At 37.0% G+C, this 19,029-nt stretch overlaps 7 protein-coding genes across 11 annotated transcripts; 1 reads left to right on the top strand and 6 right to left on the bottom strand.

Annotated features, from left to right (window-relative positions):
- The first annotated feature begins 1,754 nt into the window (after nt 1-1,754).
- Nucleotides 1,755-3,800, top strand: OCT1 (organic cation/carnitine transporter1). Its single transcript, NM_105981.4, has 2 exons — nt 1,755-2,399; nt 2,503-3,800. The coding sequence occupies exons 1-2, from the start codon at nt 1,952-1,954 to the stop codon at nt 3,672-3,674; spliced, it is 1,620 nt and encodes a 539-aa protein (NP_565059.2). The 5' UTR covers nt 1,755-1,951; the 3' UTR covers nt 3,675-3,800.
- Nucleotides 3,793-5,517, bottom strand: AT1G73230 (Nascent polypeptide-associated complex NAC). The gene is made up of 6 exons (NM_105982.4): nt 5,385-5,517; nt 4,862-4,929; nt 4,627-4,775; nt 4,471-4,527; nt 4,348-4,386; nt 3,793-4,255 (listed from the first exon to the last, which is right to left on the bottom strand). Exons 2-6 carry the CDS (start codon nt 4,927-4,929, stop codon nt 4,071-4,073), a joined length of 498 nt encoding a protein of 165 aa, NP_177466.1. The 5' UTR covers nt 5,385-5,517; the 3' UTR covers nt 3,793-4,070.
- A 194-nt stretch (nt 5,518-5,711) lies between these two features.
- Nucleotides 5,712-8,485, bottom strand: AT1G73240 (nucleoporin protein Ndc1-Nup protein). Its single transcript, NM_105983.3, has 4 exons — nt 7,742-8,485; nt 7,432-7,656; nt 6,523-6,900; nt 5,712-6,426 (listed from the first exon to the last, which is right to left on the bottom strand). The coding sequence occupies exons 1-4, from the start codon at nt 8,231-8,233 to the stop codon at nt 5,962-5,964; spliced, it is 1,560 nt and encodes a 519-aa protein (NP_565060.1). The 5' UTR covers nt 8,234-8,485; the 3' UTR covers nt 5,712-5,961.
- Nucleotides 8,486-8,533: 48 nt separating this feature from the next.
- On the bottom strand, nt 8,534-10,044 carry GER1 (GDP-4-keto-6-deoxymannose-3,5-epimerase-4-reductase 1). The gene is made up of 2 exons (NM_105984.4): nt 9,904-10,044; nt 8,534-9,727 (listed from the first exon to the last, which is right to left on the bottom strand). Exons 1-2 carry the CDS (start codon nt 9,923-9,925, stop codon nt 8,778-8,780), a joined length of 972 nt encoding a protein of 323 aa, NP_177468.2. The 5' UTR covers nt 9,926-10,044; the 3' UTR covers nt 8,534-8,777.
- A 618-nt stretch (nt 10,045-10,662) lies between these two features.
- KTI1 (kunitz trypsin inhibitor 1) lies at nt 10,663-11,847 on the bottom strand. The gene has a single exon (NM_105985.3). The coding sequence runs from the start codon at nt 11,620-11,622 to the stop codon at nt 10,975-10,977; it is 648 nt and encodes a 215-aa protein (NP_565061.1). The 5' UTR covers nt 11,623-11,847; the 3' UTR covers nt 10,663-10,974.
- Nucleotides 11,848-12,585: 738 nt separating this feature from the next.
- On the bottom strand, nt 12,586-16,082 carry scpl6 (serine carboxypeptidase-like 6; the record flags this gene model as incomplete). Of its 2 annotated transcripts, NM_105986.4 has the most annotated exons (15): nt 12,586-12,622; nt 12,975-13,051; nt 13,144-13,189; nt 13,283-13,396; nt 13,484-13,602; nt 13,885-13,956; nt 14,031-14,099; nt 14,197-14,283; nt 14,377-14,478; nt 15,022-15,059; nt 15,145-15,247; nt 15,329-15,451; nt 15,539-15,615; nt 15,696-15,841; nt 15,934-16,082. In NM_105986.4, 15 exons carry the CDS (start codon nt 16,080-16,082, stop codon nt 12,586-12,588), a joined length of 1,359 nt encoding a protein of 452 aa, NP_177470.4. The 2 variants fall into 2 exon arrangements, with proteins under 2 accessions (NP_177470.4, NP_001320213.1); NM_001334576.1 differs by lacking the exon at nt 12,586-12,622 and having other exon boundaries at nt 12,732-13,051.
- Nucleotides 16,083-16,214: 132 nt separating this feature from the next.
- scpl3 (serine carboxypeptidase-like 3) lies at nt 16,215-18,887 on the bottom strand (the record flags this gene model as incomplete). 4 transcript variants are annotated; one of them, NM_105987.1, is made up of 13 exons in its annotated part: nt 16,535-16,615; nt 16,707-16,752; nt 16,832-16,945; nt 17,023-17,141; nt 17,232-17,303; nt 17,384-17,452; nt 17,543-17,629; nt 17,707-17,846; nt 17,962-18,064; nt 18,151-18,273; nt 18,338-18,414; nt 18,496-18,641; nt 18,739-18,887. In NM_105987.1, 13 exons carry the CDS (start codon nt 18,885-18,887, stop codon nt 16,535-16,537), a joined length of 1,326 nt encoding a protein of 441 aa, NP_177471.1. The 4 variants fall into 4 exon arrangements, with proteins under 4 accessions (NP_001323311.1, NP_001323312.1, NP_001323313.1 ...); NM_001334577.1 differs by having other exon boundaries at nt 16,215-16,615; nt 16,832-17,141; NM_001334579.1 differs by lacking the exon at nt 18,739-18,887 and having other exon boundaries at nt 16,261-16,615; nt 18,496-18,681.
- Between the last annotated feature and the right edge of the window lie 142 nt (nt 18,888-19,029).

The raw sequence follows: 19,029 nt of genomic DNA on the forward strand, positions 1-19,029 counted from the left end.
ACATGTACATAACAGTCCCATGGAATCAAAAGTAGAATATGCCATATATCCCATAGACATAAACACTTTAATTCTCATCTGTCCACGATATATAAACGAATAACAAATTCACACGCAAATTGTCACCACATACGAGAAAAACACATGAAAAAGGAGCTTTGGCTACGCATATTCCTCCTAAAAAAAGGTATATCTTAATCAAGAAAAAAGTTTATAGATGATTATACTAACGTAGACGATAATACTAGACGGACGTAATCACAAGTACTAACATTTTCACCCTCGAGATCATATTACTATATTCCAAATTGAAATTTTATATAAGAAGTTCCGGCTAATTAACACCATTAACACAAACAAATAATATTCACGTGACGAAGATTCATGAACGATATGTTGCTTTCCAGATGGAGTAATAAGTCCAAATATATATATTTGTTAGTGATGTTTGTGTTTGTGTAATGTTTTGTATACAACAAACAAGGATGATTCTATCACGGAAAACGACCTTCGGAAATTTTTTGTATTGATCGATAGCATGCAAAAACTTACATAGGTATAGTCATATAGAGCCTAGACCTAGGTTTGAAAAGGAAAATGAATTTTCACATTCTAGAGAATAGGAAAAACTTAATTAAGAAAGGAAGATAGAGATAGGTACATCAAATATACGAAAATATATTACGTACCAATAGACCCCCCACATCACGTAATGTCCTAATCCTACTATTAATCCCACTTTCTTCATGGGCTCTTGGGATGATCGCACCTCTTTAATTAACTAATCTTTAATAATGCCATTATGCAACAACTTTTTGATAATTGGATAACCTAAATCGAAAACTTAAGTAGTTGCAGAGTCTGTGAAAACCGAATAAAATTGAGTTCTAAAAGTTATGCTAGCTAAGTTTTACAAGTAAATATTTCTATTTGCAACTTTTTCTCAGATTTGTTTGTTCCATTTTTCATTATTACTCAGATTGATAGTTTTTTTCTGTTCATTATCTCTCTATATGGAATAATAGTTATTAAACGCCAAAAAACGGATCAACTATAATTTTGGCTTAGATTTCTCATTTACTTTTTTTAGGTAAAGAAATCTAGTACTACACACATAATCGCTGAACCGTACATGTATATTGTAAAGAGTGTGTATGCAGTATGCCATACGTAACACTCAAGTACTTACGGATGAATATACGTTCACTTAATTACAACGGGTTTCTTGCAAATTATAAACTCAAATTTCATGTTTTTATTCGGCCAAAAACCCGCAAAACGAACCAAACTTTGGAAATCACGATCGATCGAAATAATATTTGACAAGTATCAAGCCACATGCATTGGTTACACATCATATTATTCAATTTGTAATTTTAGCTATGTGTTGTCCTCATGCATCATAAATTTTTTTTTTCTCTTTCTCGTCACGCATCATGCATTCTAACCGTAACCTTTGTCGTTTATTTTCTTTTTCCAATATATTTAAAATTAGTGGGAACTAAAAGAGTTACGTTTGTTGCAAAAAGAAAAATGAGTTACATTTGTAGACAAAAAGATGAAAGAGAAGTATAGACAAATAAAACAAGAAGGAAAAAGAGAGAGTTGCATTTTTGTTAATGTCACGAATCAAAAGTAATTCTTCTTTTCAAGATAATTGAATTTAGAGTTGTAAATGATCATGAGAACTTAATGAACGTGTACCAATCAAACGCAACAGATAATATAGACAACACAATATAAGAAAGTTAAATTGTTTATACGAAAATTTTAATGACTCGGTATGCACAATTGCTTTTTGATTAGTTTATTAGAGAGAGTGAGAAATTGGATGCAAAACACTCCTCGACCATGTGTATATATACCATCGCTAACTTAAGACATATATCAATCAATCCCACAAACCTAAATTGAAAACAAATATATTTCCACCTGAAACAACATAAACAGAATGGAACCTTCAAAACAAGAAGTTCCAAAGCTCATGGAGACACCACCGAACATATCAAACGATTCATCAGCAACCGAGAAAGGAGAAGCAACAAGGCAACAACAGCTACCAAACAATAGGTACGCACTCACAGTTGACGAGGTGATCGAGCAACACATTGGAGCACTTGGGTTTGCTCAGATCTTGCATGCTCTCTTGGTCTCTATCGCTTGGATCTTCGATGCTCAGACCACTCTTATATCCATTTTCTCCGATGCTCAGCCCGCGGCGAGGCTTCTTGCAACCGGTGCCATCGTGGAGGGTGCCTCCTTGTGTGGATTGGCCAGTGGAGAATGGGAATGGATTGGACCAAAGAGTGACACTGTTGTTTCTGAGTGGAATCTCATATGTCAACATAAATTTCTTGTGGCTGTTCCTTCCACACTATTCTTCATCGGATCTCTTTTCGGTATGGATCATAAAAACTATGGATATATAGCTTCTTAAGTTTGTTAAATACGATTTGGTTTGGTAAGGGCTCTTTTACATGATTCTTTTGTTTTATTTTACAGGTTCTGGTGTGTATGGATATCTTGCTGATTCATGGTTTGGTCGAAAGAAGACTTTATTACTCTCTTGTGTATTAACTTTCGTCACGGCCTTTGCGATCTCTTTTTCACCAAACGTTTGGGTTTATGCATTCTTGCGTTTTGCCAACGGTTTCTTTAGATCAGGAATTGGGTCTTGTTGTATCGTACTCGCAACTGAGATTGTTGGCAAAAAGTGGCGAGGCCAAGTAGGGCAATACGGTTTCTTCTTCTTCACGTTAGGTTTTCTATCTCTACCACTCATGGCTTACTTGGAGAGAAAGTCCTGGAGAAATCTTTACCGGATCATATCCTTTCTTCCTCTTGGATACGCGGTTTGTCTCCTGCCCTTTGCTTATGAGTCTCCTCGATGGCTTCTTGTCAAGGGACGTAATAAAGAAGCCATGGTGGTCTTGAAGAAACTCGCGAGGCTCAACGGGAAACAACTTCCGGCGGATCTAAGCCTAGTCGATCCAATTCCAGAGAGAGATGATCAAACTTCATCATCGGAGAAGTTTTGGAAAACAAAATGGGCAGTGAAAAGAATCATAATGGTTATGATGGCTGGATTTGGCAGTGGCTTTGTTTATTATGGAATTCAACTAAATGCTGAAAATCTCAACTTCAATCTTTACTTAACTGTTGCTGTTAACGCTCTGATGGAGTTTCCAGCGGTTTTCATCGGAAGCTTCCTCCTCGGGGTCATGAACCGCCGTCCACTATTCTCGAATTCATCATACCTCGCCGGATTCGCGTGTCTGCTCTGCGCGGTTCTCTCGATCCACCGCGTGATCCGTGCGATATCTGTGGCAAAATGGTTACAACTTGCAGTTGAGGCGGTTGGGTTCATGGCATCCTCGACAGCGTATGACGTCCTATATGTCTACTGCGTAGAGCTGTTCCCAACAAACGTTAGGAACACTGCTGTCTCACTTTTGCGTCAAGCGTTTATGCTAGGAGCGTCTGCAGCACCACTGCTAGTTGCGTTAGGAAGGGAAAGCGCAATGATGTCGTTCATCGTGTTTGGTGTTGCATCAGTGCTGAGCGGCATCGTGAGTCTCTGGCTACGAGAAACTCGAAACGCTCCGCTTTACGAAACACTAGCACAACAGGGGAAAGCGGAAGAGATCGAAAACGAAACAATCATGATTACTTGATTGCATTCAGAGTGTTGTATTTCTATGGAATGTTTACATCCAATAATTGGAAATATGTAAAATCTTTGGAATTTCCATTTAAATGTACGAAACTGTTGATTGTTCATCTCAAGACATCGTTGACTCAAAACAAAGGACTGTGTTGCAAGAAGTGTATGAAGCGACAGGACATAGTAGTACTCATTTGAACAGGTGGTAAACAAAAAGCGATCTAACCTTAATAAAAGGAAAATTGCTGTTCGGACCAAAAAGCATCAAGTGATAATAAAACCAAGTCTTTCTGTTCGCAAGCATTAGAGAAAACAAGAATCTGACAGTGCTCAGAAGAGGTCGAGCGACAAACATTTTTATGATGGGTTTTGCAGGTGAGCTCTTCTCCTTCTTCTTCCTCCTCCTCTAAGAAGCAGCAGCTTTGGGAGCCTCTTCAGTAGCAGGGGTCTCGAAAGTCTCTCCCACTACAAGATCTGGGACATCATCATCATCGTCCTCTTCTTGGATTGTTGCTGGGACATCACCTGCACCTGGAGCTTGTTTCTGGAATTGCTCTGCTAGCTTCTTCAGGTTGTCCAAGTTATCTGGTCCTGCGATTATCAAAGCAAGAAAACAAAATGTTAACTTAAGGGACCACTGGTTTGGGAAAGGACATCAGAGTGTAACACTTAATGCTGCATACCAAGTTGGCTGATAATCTGAGGAAGAATGTCTTGCAATTCTGCAGGATAATTCACATTCCGAGATTAGACTATGCATAAACCGAGAATAGTATTGGATCAACAATGAGGATACAAACACTTACTTTTCGTCTGTGGTGTACCACTCACAACCCATGTGTTAGCAGCAATTGAAGCTTGAACTGTGATAGCAACATTAAAACAGAGACACAACAACCATTAATACAATAAATTTTATACGAAACCTGAGATTTATAAAGCCATAAAATTTGATGTTTTACCTTTAGGGTTAATGAACTGAATGACTACATCATCCTTAAAAATGTTAACTTCTTCAATGGCGGGAATGGAATTGACTCCAACTCTCTTAAGAGTGCTCTGGAGCCTCTTGTCATCGGTTGTAGTGGTCTTGTGAACAGCCTTCTTCTTTCTGAAATGAGAGTCAAAATGTTTAGAGAATATAACATGAAAAATGGCAAAAACACAAATTCACAGAAAAGACATAAATGAGTATACCTTCTTACTGTCCCCTTTCCGCCAGTGCGGACAGTGTTAGCCATCTTCATCAACTTTTCCCTATTCATCTGTTTTTCAAAACAAACACACAAAGCTAAACCCATTTAGCCCAAAATGTATCTTATAAATTAAGCATATACAATAACTAATACTGTTATTAATTAGCCAATGACAAAAACAGTAATACTGAGCAATAGTCACAACCCACAAATTGATTACACTAGGATTATGAGAACAGTGCAGCGAGAAGAACAAAGCTCGTATTGTTACAATGAGCTTAACCTAAAGTTTCAATTTTTTCAATCGATTAGGTCACCATTACACAAACATTACTTTTAACTAACTAACAAGTTATTGGAAAACAAGATAACCAATATCAAAAACAGTAATCAATGAAAAAAAACATATGAATCGAGGAAGAACAAAAACAAAAAAATGATCTTGACCCTTGTGCTAAATCAGAAGGAAACAATCGAATATCTTGGAAATGAAATGAGTGAACGATTTGCTGAAGTGGGCTTACCTTGTTAATCGATTTCTAGGGTTCTTCGTTGGTCGAAGGGTATAAGAAGAAGATAAGGGAAGAGAGAACAGAGGAGAGAGAGATCCAAGCGGCGCTGGAGGGTTTTGCCCTTTAAGTAAATGCGATGTGTAATGTAGCCAATCTAAGCTTTAACCACTATACAATTATTATATTAATCATCATCCAACGGTCACGATCTCTCCTTCGATATTACTATTAGCCACGCCATGGGCCCTAATAAATCTCTGGCCCATTTCAGATTCTAATTTTGGTTTCCTTCGTAAATTGCGTAAGAGTTAGTTACTGTTAAGCATATAGAGAGTCTTCTGCAAAATTTATGTAATCAAGATTTAAGATGCAAAACTTACCATTAAAGTTTGATTCTTATATAATTTTCTAGTTTACCAAAAACAAGATTAATCCCAAATTTCTGCAAAATCGAGGGATTTCATTTTCCAATACAAGGCTTTTTGATCATGTAACAAAATACTCTAGTTCCTTTTTCTATCCAGCTCTTGAATCATGATGACACTTGTTACCACATTTAATCGAGGAATTGTACCTCTTTAATCTTCCATCAAGCTTGGAACTCGAGGAAGAGCTTAAGCTTCTGTAGGAGCATGTCGTTTGTTCCAAAAGGTGGTTTCTTGCTTCCAATCCAATCTCTACCAAGAAGTCCGGCTCTGTCGCTGTTGAGCATTTCATCGCGGAATGTGGATAGAATCTGGTATACTGATATCCTCAAAACATCTGTCGCTGCATATGCGTAGGCGTACATTGCGCCAATACTCCTTTTGATGGGTTTAACGTCTTTTCTGACCATACTCGAGGTCGCCCATTTGATACTAGCAGGTCCCATCAGTTGTTGAGGTGATTGAAGATTAGTCTTCTTCCCCATAAACGTTTCGATAGCTAGCAAAAGCGATAGAAGTGTTGAGACAACATCAGCGTTTCCACCAGACAGTTGAGCTACTCCGAGCCTGTCTTCCTTGTGAGAGATTGAAGTCAGGGATGCAGATGTTTGAGCACACCATGCATATAGCTGCAAATATCGGATACAGAGCAAACAGATTTTGGTTACAGCTACATGAAGAAATTATCACATAGAAAAGGGATCAAAATTTGAATTTCGTTTTACCTGGAAAGACTTAAGTGATTCGCCGAATTTTGGATCAATAAAGGACTCGGTTGGTGGCTGGAGTGGTGTCTGATAACCTTTTTCAGTAAAGGTGTGGTCTAGCCCAGAAGCTAACTTGGAGGCAAGCTCTTCCAAAGGCCTCAAGCATAGAGTAATTACTCTTTTGTACGTCTCGGTGGACTCCTCAAAGAAGGCAGCACGACGCCATGTGTCAACATTATTCTGAGACACCATGTAGAGATCAAGGTATGCAAGAGACTGCTCGAGGGAACCTGGAGCGCTCCCTTCTAAAGCAGCAAGAAGAGGCTCGCTTGGATTCGTTTCTGCTGCAGCAGATCCTTTTGGAGGAGCAAAGCTGAACCGTTTTGTGTGCAGAACCTGGATATGAAAACAACAATTATAACTAACTTCTTTTGTATCTAGAACCTGGAAAAGTAGCTGAAGTTTATGGATGTAACAAGTAATACACAGAGCAAACTCACCGATGAATACTTAAAGTTGTTTAGGTAGGAATAGAGTTAAGTTATTCAAGAAAAGTAAACATATCGATACAAATTTATATGAGTCTTCTTTGAACTGATCCACATACACAGAAGACAGACAGACCTTGGTATAGGCTTCCAAAACATAAATAGTAAAGACAGAAATGACTAACAAAACAGGAAAACAATTCTACACATACTATCAATGCAACATTTGATTGCAAACACAGCTAACTTGTCGTCTTTTCAAATTTTTCTCAGTTAAGTTTTGCATCACTCAAGTAATACTGAGTGCTAACCTCAACTATGTTCACTAATAAGCTACAGGGATCTTAAAATACTAAACACTATACCACCAATCTAAACGGCTATACGACCAACCAATTACATCTATCAATAGCAAATCAACAGAGAAAACTTAACTAACCTTATGTATATGGTGAGTGACTTCCCAAGAGAGAATCAAACAGAAACTGCCGGCATAAGATAAGACCTGCTCACCCAAAAATTTCGATACAGACACAAGCCCACCTGACCAGTCTAGCAGAAACAATAGCATTATCGTCGACAACACATAAAGCACACCAGATAGCTTCAAAGCTTGTGTTAGAGCCGAAGGAAGACCAATCTTGAAGCTGAAGAACGGTGGACGCTGTTTTGAAAAAACACAAGTAAGAATCAGCAAAGATACAAAATTGATGAAACATTCCATAAATCAAGAAGCAAAGACACAAAACCTGAATGATAGGAAACTCCAAAACCCATCGTTGCTTAGTAACAAAGAGGACTGCGTAAAGCAATCCAGTCACTAATCCCCTAAACCCTATTCTTCCAATGGGTCCAAACGAATCACTAGACAAGCAAAACACAGCAGAGGAGCAGAATCCAGCGAGGGAAGTAGCGCAGACGAAGAGCACGATGCGTGAAGATACGCGAGCACGGCGGCGGAACTCGGGATCCGAGAGGTGACGGTGAAGACCGACAGCGAATTGGAGAGGGGAGAGAGGAGAATCTGGAGTCGGAGAAGAGAGGAGAGCTAGTGAGACGGAGAATAGAAGCTGTGAAGAATGGAAGACGAGGAAAGTGAAGAGAAAGGAAATGATTGAAGTGGTTGAGAAGAGGAAAATGTTGAAGAAGAAGAAGATGGCTGATGAAGGAATCGATTGCCAGATAAGAAAAGCTGCGAAGCGGTGGCTCACAACCGTCTCCGGCACCGGAGGAGAAGGCATAATCGCCGGCGATTGCTTTTGCCCCTTTTGTGATTAAGGTTTTATTAAATTAATTTGAAATGAGTTTCGTGTCAGAGCTTGAGCGGGGCCGTGAAGTCAAGTGACTGAGCCAACGAAGACGAAGAAGAAGGTAAGCGAAAGAGAGACAGGTTAGGGCTAGTGAGCCGCGTTTTGTTCACGCTATCTTTAACAAGGCTTGTGTAAGCCCATTGGGCCGAGAATTCATTATTTGTCATTTTAGCGTTGCAACTTGCAAGGATAGCCAAATTAGTGAGATATCAAATGTTTTTCTTGAAACTTCTTACAACTGTTTTGATAATTTGTATAGAAGAGAGCTAATAATAGACCATACTCGGAGATCCAAAATTAAAATTCCTCAGACAATGTTGTATAAAGAAGCAAGTCTTATCTCTAAATGAATCAATTTTGATAAAAAAAAAAGCAATTCTCGAATCTCAAAGAAAGGTTTAAATCACAATGTGGTGATAAGCTGATTTACCTGAGACTCAATAGTTGTGTATATATGAGAAGAGAAACCATTAACTTATCGGTTGCAAACATTCTTCAAATACCAATCATAAGTTTGGCTCAGACCATCTCTAAGAGAAACCTTAGGTGTCCAACCCAAAGACGCGAGCTTTGAGCTGTCCATAAGTTTCCTCGGTGTGCCATCTGGCTTAGTGCAATCCCATCCAAGCTTCCCTTCAAAACCAACAACCTCTTTCACCAACTCAGCCAACTCTCTAATAGTCACTTCTTGACCACTTCCAATGTTAACATGCTCCAACCCGCTGTATCGATCCAGCAAGAAAACACAAGCATCAGCCAAATCATCAACATGCAAGAACTCCCTCAACGGACTACCTGTACCCCACACCACAACTTCCTCCGCTCCATTCACTTTCGCCTCGTGGAACCTCCTCATAAGAGCAGGAAGCACATGAGAATTCTCCGGGTGGAAATTGTCATTAGGACCATAGAGATTAGTAGGCATGCCAGAGATTGCATCCCATCCGTGCTGAATCCTATAAGCCTGACAAGTCTTAATCCCAGCGATCTTAGCAATAGCATACCACTCATTAGTTGGTTCAAGCGATGCTGTTAACAAAGCAGACTCAGGAATTGGCTGAGGAGCAAATTTAGGGTAAATGCAGGATGATCCAAGGAAGAGAAGCTTCTTCACACCGTGCTCATATGCAGAGTGGATCACATTGGTCTGAATCTGGAGATTGACACCAATGAAATCAGCAGGATAGGTGTTGTTAGCGTGAATACCACCAACTTTAGCTGCTGCTAGGATTACATAAACTGGCTTCTCTTGAGAAAAGAAGGATTCAACATCGGCTTGACGAGTGAGATCAAGCTCGGCGTGTGTTTTAAGAACGAGATTGGTGAAACCTTGTTCCTGAAGCTTGCGGACAATGGCAGATCCAACCAAACCACGATGACCCGCGACGAAGATTTTGGCAGATTTGTCAGACATGGACGAAACCTCTGCACAATTATAAAAACGCTGCGAAATTAAAGACTAAAGGTTTTGACGATATCTAAAATCAATCACTATACAAAATCAATCGATATCGTCCATACATTTTTAGTTCCAGAACATTCGCATGTTGACATACGAAAGATTCAATTGAGAAAGGTGAAGAAGTAAAAGAAAGATGTACCTGAGCCGATCGTTTCCGCCATTTTCGTTCAAAGGTTCCAAGAGGCAAAGGGTAGAATTGTAAATGGAAGAAGCTGAGAGATCGGGAAGAAGACGATATTGGTCAGCAAAAAAATTTATACCTTTTAAAAAAACTGTTTAGGTCCAGGGATCTGTGAAACCGTTGACTTTCACCGATAAAACGTAGAACTTTAATTTACTAATTTGTGTTGATATCGACTGAAACAAATCTCGTTGGCCCAAAACAGGCCCATCTTTGAGTAGCTGTTTTGATAACATATTAGGTAAACCGAAAGATTCCGGTTCGTACCTGAACATTAGTGTGTTCCTCACGTTTCGCAATGTTTTCCACAACTTTGCTTTTGTTCTAGTAAAAATTTTGCAACGCCACACATTTTCATAAGCCTTTCTTTGTTTTGCATAAAATTATCCCTTAACTGATTCCATGCATTGAGGACAAAAATAATATTTTTCTATAAATTTCTACGCAGAATTTTTGCAAACTAACCTTTCATAGATTCAATTTTTCAAAAGTTTTTTAAATTACCTAAATATCATTTTGTAAATTGATTCAGTCACTTTTGCTATTATATAAACAAAAATAAAATTCAAATTAAAGAATAAGAGAATTTAAATATATAAAAAAATCAATTAGATTATGTAAAGAGAAACTGAACTAAAGTCATTAGACTAAATGAAAACATTAGTTATTAGTCAATCTAGAGACTAGAGTATTAATTATTTTTATCATTTTCTATATCACTACCATCATCAGAATTCTCTAGAGAACGGGTACTGTTTAAAAGCTTCCTTTTTCTTATTAAATACACAACAATAATTAGGGGCTTGTATTGTTAGCTGGTTTTATTTAAATGGACGTCCACTCTATCCCTTTGATTTATATCGGGCATTAAGATTGAGAGAAGATGAAGATTTAATAAATAGGCATGTGCTTCACTAGCTTTTATTCAATTTGTAGTTTTCAAGAAAACAGAGAGCGGGTGTTTTATCAAAAAAAAAACATAGAGGTTTTATTATGAGTAGTCAAAGTAAAAGATCGAGAGTTGTCCTCTCACATAGTCTTGGACGAAACTTCGGTCACATTAGCTTTTTTGAACATAACCAAGAACGGCTTATCGCTTAAAGCCAAACGACGAACGCCAAGTTCATCTATGAATATCCCGACATCGCTGCATTTTGGATTGCCAGAGTCGCAAGTCCGAGGACAGAACACAAACTTGTAAGCATCCTCTCCAGATTTCTCGATCTTGAAGAAACTCTTCAACGAATCTTGTCCGAACCCTTCTGGCTTTGGACCAGCAACCACGAAGTACTGCTTCCTCTCGTGGTCAAACTCACCGACCCGCCAGTAGGTTGACTGGATGCAGATCGTGGCTCCGACGTCTGTTTCGATGTTGAGGTTCTGTGATTCGGGAACGAACGCAACCTTAAGCCTCCAGTTTGAGAATTTTACGGGAATGCCCTCATCAACTTCTGAAGATTCCTGCACGATATCGTAAGGACATGGCTGCCCACCGCGGCCTGCTAGAGTCAGGCCTCCGCCTCGGCCACGGATGACAGGGAGAACGTAGTAACTTTCGTGGAACATGGCGTTTCCATCGATGTCTACAACCGCACCATATGCGTTTGAGGCCAGAACCGCGGTTAAGGCAAGAACCAAGTAAAACTTAGGATTCATGGTTTTGGTAGTTTTTGTCATAATTATAGCCAATGGTTATTTGTGGATGAAGAAGATATGGGTTGATGTAATACTTATTTATAAACACGTAAGTATGATTATTCCAATGGATATTGGAGAGTAGGTGAGGCGGCTTGATAGCTAGTGTATGCTTAGCTTGTGAACTTTAAACTCTCAATATTTATATGAATTTAAGCATACTACACATTGAGAAGATGATCATGATCATATCTACGAACATTCTACACACGTTTCTTTGATTTATATATTTTGGTTAAGCTCAGTTTTTTTCAAAGTGTTTGACTAATCTGAAGGTGGAAGCTATTAACTTAAGAGTCGAGATCACTGTGTCCTGACGTGTGGATTTTGGATTAAAATTTGCTGCTATTCTAGTTTGATTTAGCATGTTTTCAATTTTCTCCGTTCCTGACAAATTACAACTCGAATTTCTTAAAACAATTATGTTTCGCTCAATGGTTTCAATAACGTTTTCAGATATAGAAAATTTGCAAAGAATGCAAACCAAGATTTGTTTATGCTTTTTGAGTGTCTATTGCAGTTCAATTTGACTTAACCAACCTAATTAATGGACACGTAATAGATCATAGACTTTGATCCGATCCTAATCCTTACATGTCATGTATTTATCTTTCTCTCTAGGCAAATATTCATATATAAATTCAATTTGCCATGTGCATGATCATCTTTGTTGGGAATTATAAAACTTTTAATTTAATGAGTAGATGTCAGTATGTGCTTCAAGTGATGAAAATTTCTTTCTCAATATTGCCAACTTTAATTTCTCGATAATGCGATCCTACAAAAAATCTGTTTTCTATTAGAGTAGCCCAAGAGATCCAAAAGCACAAAATCATAGACTTATCTCTCTCTTTTTTTTTTTTTTTTTGTTAAAAGGCTTAAGACATAGAGTCGTAGATTTATCTTCATTACAAAAATAAACATGAACATTCTTCTAATATTGATTTACTCAGTTTTCTGCAACAGTTTCACTTTACCATATCTGCATAAATGACGACGTTTTACCATTTGTAGAAATTTTGCCTTTGGATCATTGACTTTTATATATGCAGTTGTTAAAATGTTTCTATCTATAAAGTACAAAAGAAAGAGAGAAAGACAAATTTCTGATCATTTCTTTCCAAACACCTCTCGATAATTGTTAGTTTGTTTTTCATAGGTTTTTTGCTAAATAGCCCTTCGACTTAAAGAAAAAAAAATATCTTCTAACATAAAAACATACAAACAAATAATCTTTTCAAAATAAACCCAAATATAGCCGTCAACCATATAGCAACGACCCAACAATTGTCCTTTGTACGTAAAACGGTAAAAGCCACATTTTCTTCTATTACAGAGCTTGTCCATTGATCCACCTTTGGAACATGATAAAGGTTTCATCTGGCTTATACTCTGCTGTGTGCCCACCTCCCTATAATCAAAACCCACATCTTAGTGTAAGAAAATACAGTTTAAAACCACTATAAAAATATGTCTGAGTGGAAAAAAAGAATAAAGACTTGCTTTGACAGTAGCAAATGTCATTTTATTCGCATAAGTTCTTGTGTATCTGCAAGGAAGAATCGAGTGATTTAAACTTGAGTCTGATATAGCAATTAAACAAAAGAATCCTAGTTTGGTTTACTGAAAAAGATTAGTATACCCAGCGACTTGATTGTTGATCATCCATGGTCTCCATTTATCAACGATGGCATAGTTGAGAGACTTTATCCAAACTTGAGTTCCAATTAAAGGTACTTCGAAATCGTGATCACCACTATTCACCGAAAACATCACAAAGTTTACAAATACTTCAATCTAATTGGTAGGTATAAATAATCAGCAAAAAGGTTCAACTCTGAACCTGAAAATGAGAGAACGATAGCCATTTATGCTATTGTTCATATGGTAAGGTACGCTGCTTATAATGTCTTTAGTGTATGGCTTACTCCAATCACATCGTTTCCATTCCCTTATACTCTCCTGCAATCATCGATTGAGTATACTTATACATTGTTTTATTTTAGTTATTTTTTGTTGTTGACACACCTACTTAATATTTCTATGTTAATAGACAAGTTAAATTAAACTATAACATTGATTTTGTAAGAATTTACTTTCCATGTCATTCGTTTATTAGTTTTAATTAGAAATCATGCTTAAATTAGTGAAAACAATTCTCTTATATACATCATATGCTGTTCATTAGTTTAGTTGCTATATCATATATATTTCAATTAGGATTAAGTTTAACTTATATGTTACCTTATTGATTTGAAGAGCTTTGCGTACGGTTTCGTCATTAACCCAGTAGTGACTTAGTGAATACCGATAAATCTGTAAAAGCAGTCATCTTTAAATTATTTTTCTCAGTGATTTAAGGGTAACATAGAGAATAATGGATTACGTACATAGCAATCCGGATTTGTCATTTCACACAATGGGTATAATATATGTGATCTGTATAGTTTACTTGTACACTATAAAACAACCACAAGGAGACTAAATTAGTGAGACACAAGAACAACATCAATTAAGATTCGACGAGTGTACCGTGTACGTATACGGTATATATACCTCATTAAATTCTTCAAGAAGTTTCAAGCATTCTGTGTTATATGGATCAACATGTTCATATTCTCCTTTGCAGATTCTCTTTAGCGACTATACGAAAACAAATTAGAGTTTTTAAACAGCTTGTTTTATTAAGTTTTCATTGTGGGGACAAGAAATAAAAGCATTTCATTAATTTCATACCTCGTAGAGTTCATCAGATATCAGTGCCATTCCATGAGCATACGGAATTTGGCTGTTACCATCAATTTTGGAGTCTGTTATTGGGTTACCGAGCATATAACCCTGTAAGTCAGTGAATCAAGGACGAAAACTATCAATAAAATTCCCAAATAATACTAAAATATAATTGGTACAATATATAAGAACTTATGAACGGTACGTGAATTATCCATTAATATATCATATTTTTGTCTAATTTTGCAACATATTAAAATAGTTAATTAACTACTTACGAAAATTACGCACGTAATATAATGTTTGTCAGACATATAGCAAATAGAATGTTATAGTATAATGTTTATTTACGCACAATAATTAAACAAATAGAATGTCAAACAAATACAACGGGAAATCACATGCATGGTAGATATATAGCAAATATGGTCACACAATTAAATAACATAATATTTGGTTACTACGAGTCTACTATGCATGTTATTTCCCGTTGATCTCAGTTTTGCACATTCTCCTCTTGGTTCTTGTTTTCTCAATATAATATTTTTCTTTCCTATCTACCTAATCACCTATTCACCTCAACTATCTATTTTTAATGCTTATCATCACAAGGTGTGTACTATATATAGAAGCAAAGAAATTCCGATGAACCTGAAGATTTATTGGAGGTTTGCAGCATTGATAATTTCCTGCATCATCATGTATATTCATTCTGTTAAGAGAGAAGTGGTTGATTGACAAAAGGGCTTGGGGAGTGATATCATTAAACCATACCTTTGGAGATTTCTTGAACAGTAGCCGGAACAGTGATACCGGAATAAGAATCTCCACCAACATAGAAAGGGTTGGAGGAAAATTCTTGATGCTTGCCTAGCCACTGCACAAACAACAACAATTGAAAAAGGCTCCTACTAAGAACCGTTGCTTCAAGACACAATTAAGTTTGTCATTAATTTACCTTTTGAAGAAACTCATGGATCCGTTTGGCTTCTCCTGTATCACTGGGTTTATTAAAAAGTTCAGTTCTTGAATAGGAGAAGCCAGTTCCAACGGGCTGATCCAAGAATATCATGCTCGAATTCTGAGGAAAATGATGATCAAGAATATACATTGATCACTGGGTTTTGATGATCTCGATCATATATATCATTATACACTTTTGTATTACCTTTGTCCATGAATATGTAGTAGATACCAAGGAAGGAAGAGTTCCATTGTAAACATCAAGCTTCATAGTCAAAGGGCCTGCTTATATACATCTATAGAATTAAAACGAGTAAATCCTAGACACACAAAAAGTTTATCCATGTTTATTTTTGTTTCACCATTCTCATAAAGAAGGCCAGAGATGGCAGAGCAGCCAGGTCCTCCAGTTAGCCAGAGAAGAAGAGGGTCTTCTTTTGGGTTCCTCTCAGACTTGATGAAGTAGTAGAACAGTTGCACTTCCTCTTCCTCACCAACACCAATATACCTTTATTCACAAGAAACAGTATTCTACGTTTTTTTAGATTATCTCCAAACTCGGAACAGCGAATTAATCAAACGAAGATATCAAAAACAAACCCGGTTTCGAGCTCAAAGGGAAGAGGGCCTTCAAAACCAGGAAGAGACTTGACGACTGAGGCAGAATCAACATGGTGCTGACCTAAGAATACAAGGTGAATTAACAGAAGCAGCGACTTGAAAACAAAGGAAATGTAGTCGTTTGCCATTTTTTTGTTTGTTTCTGATTAGCAATAATGCCTATAAGGACAACTATTGCATTTTTCTACTAAAAGTCTAAAATCTAAAAAAAGTCGTCTACCAAGTCTATCTTTAAATATTGGCTACATGACCAACCTTGTCCTCTACCAACATATAATTTTATCATTAAAAATATAATTTAAATATCTTTAGTGACACTTATTAATAACAATACATGTAAATTAACTTTTGCTTCAAACAAATGGAAAACAAGCTTGTTGACAAAAAAGAAGGTAAAATGCAACTGTACCAAGCTTGTTGAATAGAGCAACACACATTTTGCTTACAAATTATGAGTTTAACTTAACCCTAAATTCTATTCACTTATAAGGCCAAGGGTCCTTATGTATATATTTTTGGATGTGTTACTAGAATCATACTTTTCTTTTCCTTTATACGTAAAGGACGTTACTCCCCTCTTTTACAGAGGTTGGCCTTTGATCCATCTTTGAAACATGATAGAGGCTTCCTCTGGTTTAAACTCTATTGTGTGCCCACCTCCCTACAATCAAAACCCACATCTCAGTACAAGTTAGAAAACCGCAATAAAAAAATATTGGAGCGGATAAAAAAAAGAAGAAGAAAGACTTTACTCTGATAGTAGCAAATGTCATTTTATTGGCATAAGTCCTTGTGTATCTGCCATTCAAGTAAGAATCAAGAATACATTTCAAAGTGAATCTCATAAAACGGAAGAACAAATTCGGTTTATATATACCCAGCAATTTGATCTTTGATCATCCATGGCCTCCAATCATCGATGACTGAATAGTTGAGAGATCTTATCCAAGCTTGGGTTCCAAGGAAGGGTACTTCGAAATCGTGATCACCACTATTCACCAAAAACCGCACAAAGTTTAACAAAAGACTAGAATCTTGGTAGGGACAGAAGGGTTATAAACTCTAAACCTGTAGATTAGTGAACGATAACCATTGATGCTGTTATTCATATGGTAAGGTATGCTACTTTTAATGTCATAATTGTAAGGAATACCATAATGACATCGTACCCATTCCCCTATAGTCTCCTGCAATCATAGATCCTCCTATAAGAATGACATTGTTCTCTTACCAAGAAACATTGTTCCCTTACCAAGAAAATTAAAATAAATTGTTACCTTCTTGATTTGAAGAGCTTTGCGTACGGTTTCGTCATTGGCCCAATAGGCAGCTAGCAAAAAACGGTAAATCTGCAAAAGCAACCTTGTATACATATATTTTTCTCAAATGGTTTAACAGAGGGCAAGAATAAGTTGTATGAATTACTTACATAGCAATTTGGAGTTTCAGTTTCACAAAATGGATCTATTATACGTCGTTGACATATGCTGTTTGTACACTAAATAAAGATAATCACAAAAAGGTATGAATTTAGGGATGAATATTTATTTACGTACGGCACAAACAACATCAGCTTTGAGTGTGTAACCTTATTAAATTCTTCAATGAATTTCAAGCATTCTGTATTACGTGGATGAACATTTCTATAGTCTCCTTTGCAGGTTTTCTTCAATGACTGCGGACAAAAAGTTTTGTTTTGAACCGCTTTTCATTGGGGTGACACGAAACAAAAGCAAATGTCATACTTCATACCTCGAAGAGTTCATCAGAGATTAGTGCCATTCCATGAGCAAATGGAATGCGGGAGTTGTAATCATATACAAAGTCTGTTAACGGGTTACCGAGCACATAGCCCTGAAGATTTATTGGAGGATTGCAGCATTCATAATTTCCTGCAATCATCATCATAAAACCATATATATATATATACCTTTTGTTATAATAAAAGACTGAGAAAAGGTCTTGGGGATTGATATCATAAAATCATATATATATATATATATATACCTTTTGAGATTTCTTGAACGGTAGCCGGAACAACCATACCAGAGTAAGAATCTCCTCCAACATAGAAAGGATTGGAGGAAAACTCTTGATGCTTGCCTAGCCACTACACCACAACAACAAAAAAAAGAAAAAGGCTCCTACTAAGAACCGTTTGGCTTCAAGAGGCAATTAAGTTTATCATTAATTTACCTTTTGCAGAAACTCATGAATCCGTTTGGCTTCTCCTGAATCACTAGGTTTATTTAAAAGTTGAGTTCTTGAGTAGGAGAAGCCAGCTCCAACGGGCTGATCCAAGAATATCATGCTCGAGGCCTGAGGAAAATGATGATCAATCGGGTTTTGTTGATAGTCGTATCACTAGACACTTTTGTATTACCTTTGTCCATGAATATGTAGTAGAGACCAAAGAAGGAAGAGTTCCATTGTAAACATCAAGCTTCATAGCCAGAGGCCCTGCTTATATAGACATATATCGAGTTACAACGAGTAATCAGAGACGCAAAAGAACAAGTTTATCGATTTTTTCAATTTTACCATTCTCAAAAAGAAGGCCAGAGATGGAAGAGCAGCCAGGTCCTCCACTTAGCCAGAGAAGAAGAGGGTCTTCTTTTGGGTTCCTCTCAGACTTTATGAAGTAGTAGAATAGTTGCACTTCCTCTTCCTCACCAACACCAATATACCTTCATTCACAAGAAACAGTAACCTAATTTTTTTACATTATCTCCAAACTCAGATTCAGAACACGGATTTAATAAAACGAAGACATCCAAAGCAAACCCGGTTTCGAGCTCAAAGGGAAGAGGGCCTTCAAAACCAGGAAGAGACTTGATAATTGTGGCAGAACTAACATGGTGCTGACCTAAGAATACAGTGTGAATTAACAGAAGCAGCGACCTCAGAACAGAGAAAACGTAGTTGCTAGCCATTTGTTTTTTGTTTTTTTCAGTTTCTGATTAGCAATGTAGCAATAATGCCTTTTAAGGACAATAATTACATTTTTATACTAAAACAAAAAAAAAGTCGCCTACCAACTATCTTTCAATTTTGGCTACATGACCAAACCTTGTT

Source organism: Arabidopsis thaliana (genome assembly GCF_000001735.4).
Source record: "Arabidopsis thaliana chromosome 1 sequence".
Taxonomy (NCBI): Eukaryota; Viridiplantae; Streptophyta; class Magnoliopsida; order Brassicales; family Brassicaceae; genus Arabidopsis; species Arabidopsis thaliana.

What these genes read in the sequence shown, in the direction of transcription:
- OCT1 (NM_105981.4), top strand. Translation starts at nt 1,952, where the DNA reads ATGGAACCTTCAAAACAAGAAGTTCCAAAGCTCATGGAGACACCACCG. An exon ending in CTTCATCGGATCTCTTTTCG is followed by an intron (nt 2,400 to 2,502) that starts GTATGGATCATA and finishes TTTATTTTACAG; the next exon opens with GTTCTGGTGTGTATGGATAT.
- AT1G73230 (NM_105982.4), bottom strand. Translation starts at nt 4,929, where the DNA reads ATGAATAGGGAAAAGTTGATGAAGATGGCTAACACTGTCCGCACTGGC. An exon ending in GGAAAGGGGACAGTAAGAAG is followed by an intron (nt 4,776 to 4,861) that starts GTATACTCATTT and finishes CTCTCATTTCAG; the next exon opens with AAAGAAGAAGGCTGTTCACA. An exon ending in TCAGATTATCAGCCAACTTG is followed by an intron (nt 4,256 to 4,347) that starts GTATGCAGCATT and finishes TGATAATCGCAG; the next exon opens with GACCAGATAACTTGGACAAC.
- GER1 (NM_105984.4), bottom strand. Translation starts at nt 9,925, where the DNA reads ATGGCGGAAACGATCGGCTCAG. An exon ending in GGCGGAAACGATCGGCTCAG is followed by an intron (nt 9,728 to 9,903) that starts GTACATCTTTCT and finishes ATAATTGTGCAG; the next exon opens with AGGTTTCGTCCATGTCTGAC.
- KTI1 (NM_105985.3), bottom strand. Translation starts at nt 11,622, where the DNA reads ATGACAAAAACTACCAAAACCATGAATCCTAAGTTTTACTTGGTTCTT.
- AT1G73240 (NM_105983.3), bottom strand. Translation starts at nt 8,233, where the DNA reads ATGCCTTCTCCTCCGGTGCCGGAGACGGTTGTGAGCCACCGCTTCGCA. An exon ending in TCACTCACCATATACATAAG is followed by an intron (nt 6,901 to 7,431) that starts GTTAGTTAAGTT and finishes TTTCATATCCAG; the next exon opens with GTTCTGCACACAAAACGGTT. An exon ending in AATCACTTAAGTCTTTCCAG is followed by an intron (nt 6,427 to 6,522) that starts GTAAAACGAAAT and finishes CGATATTTGCAG; the next exon opens with CTATATGCATGGTGTGCTCA.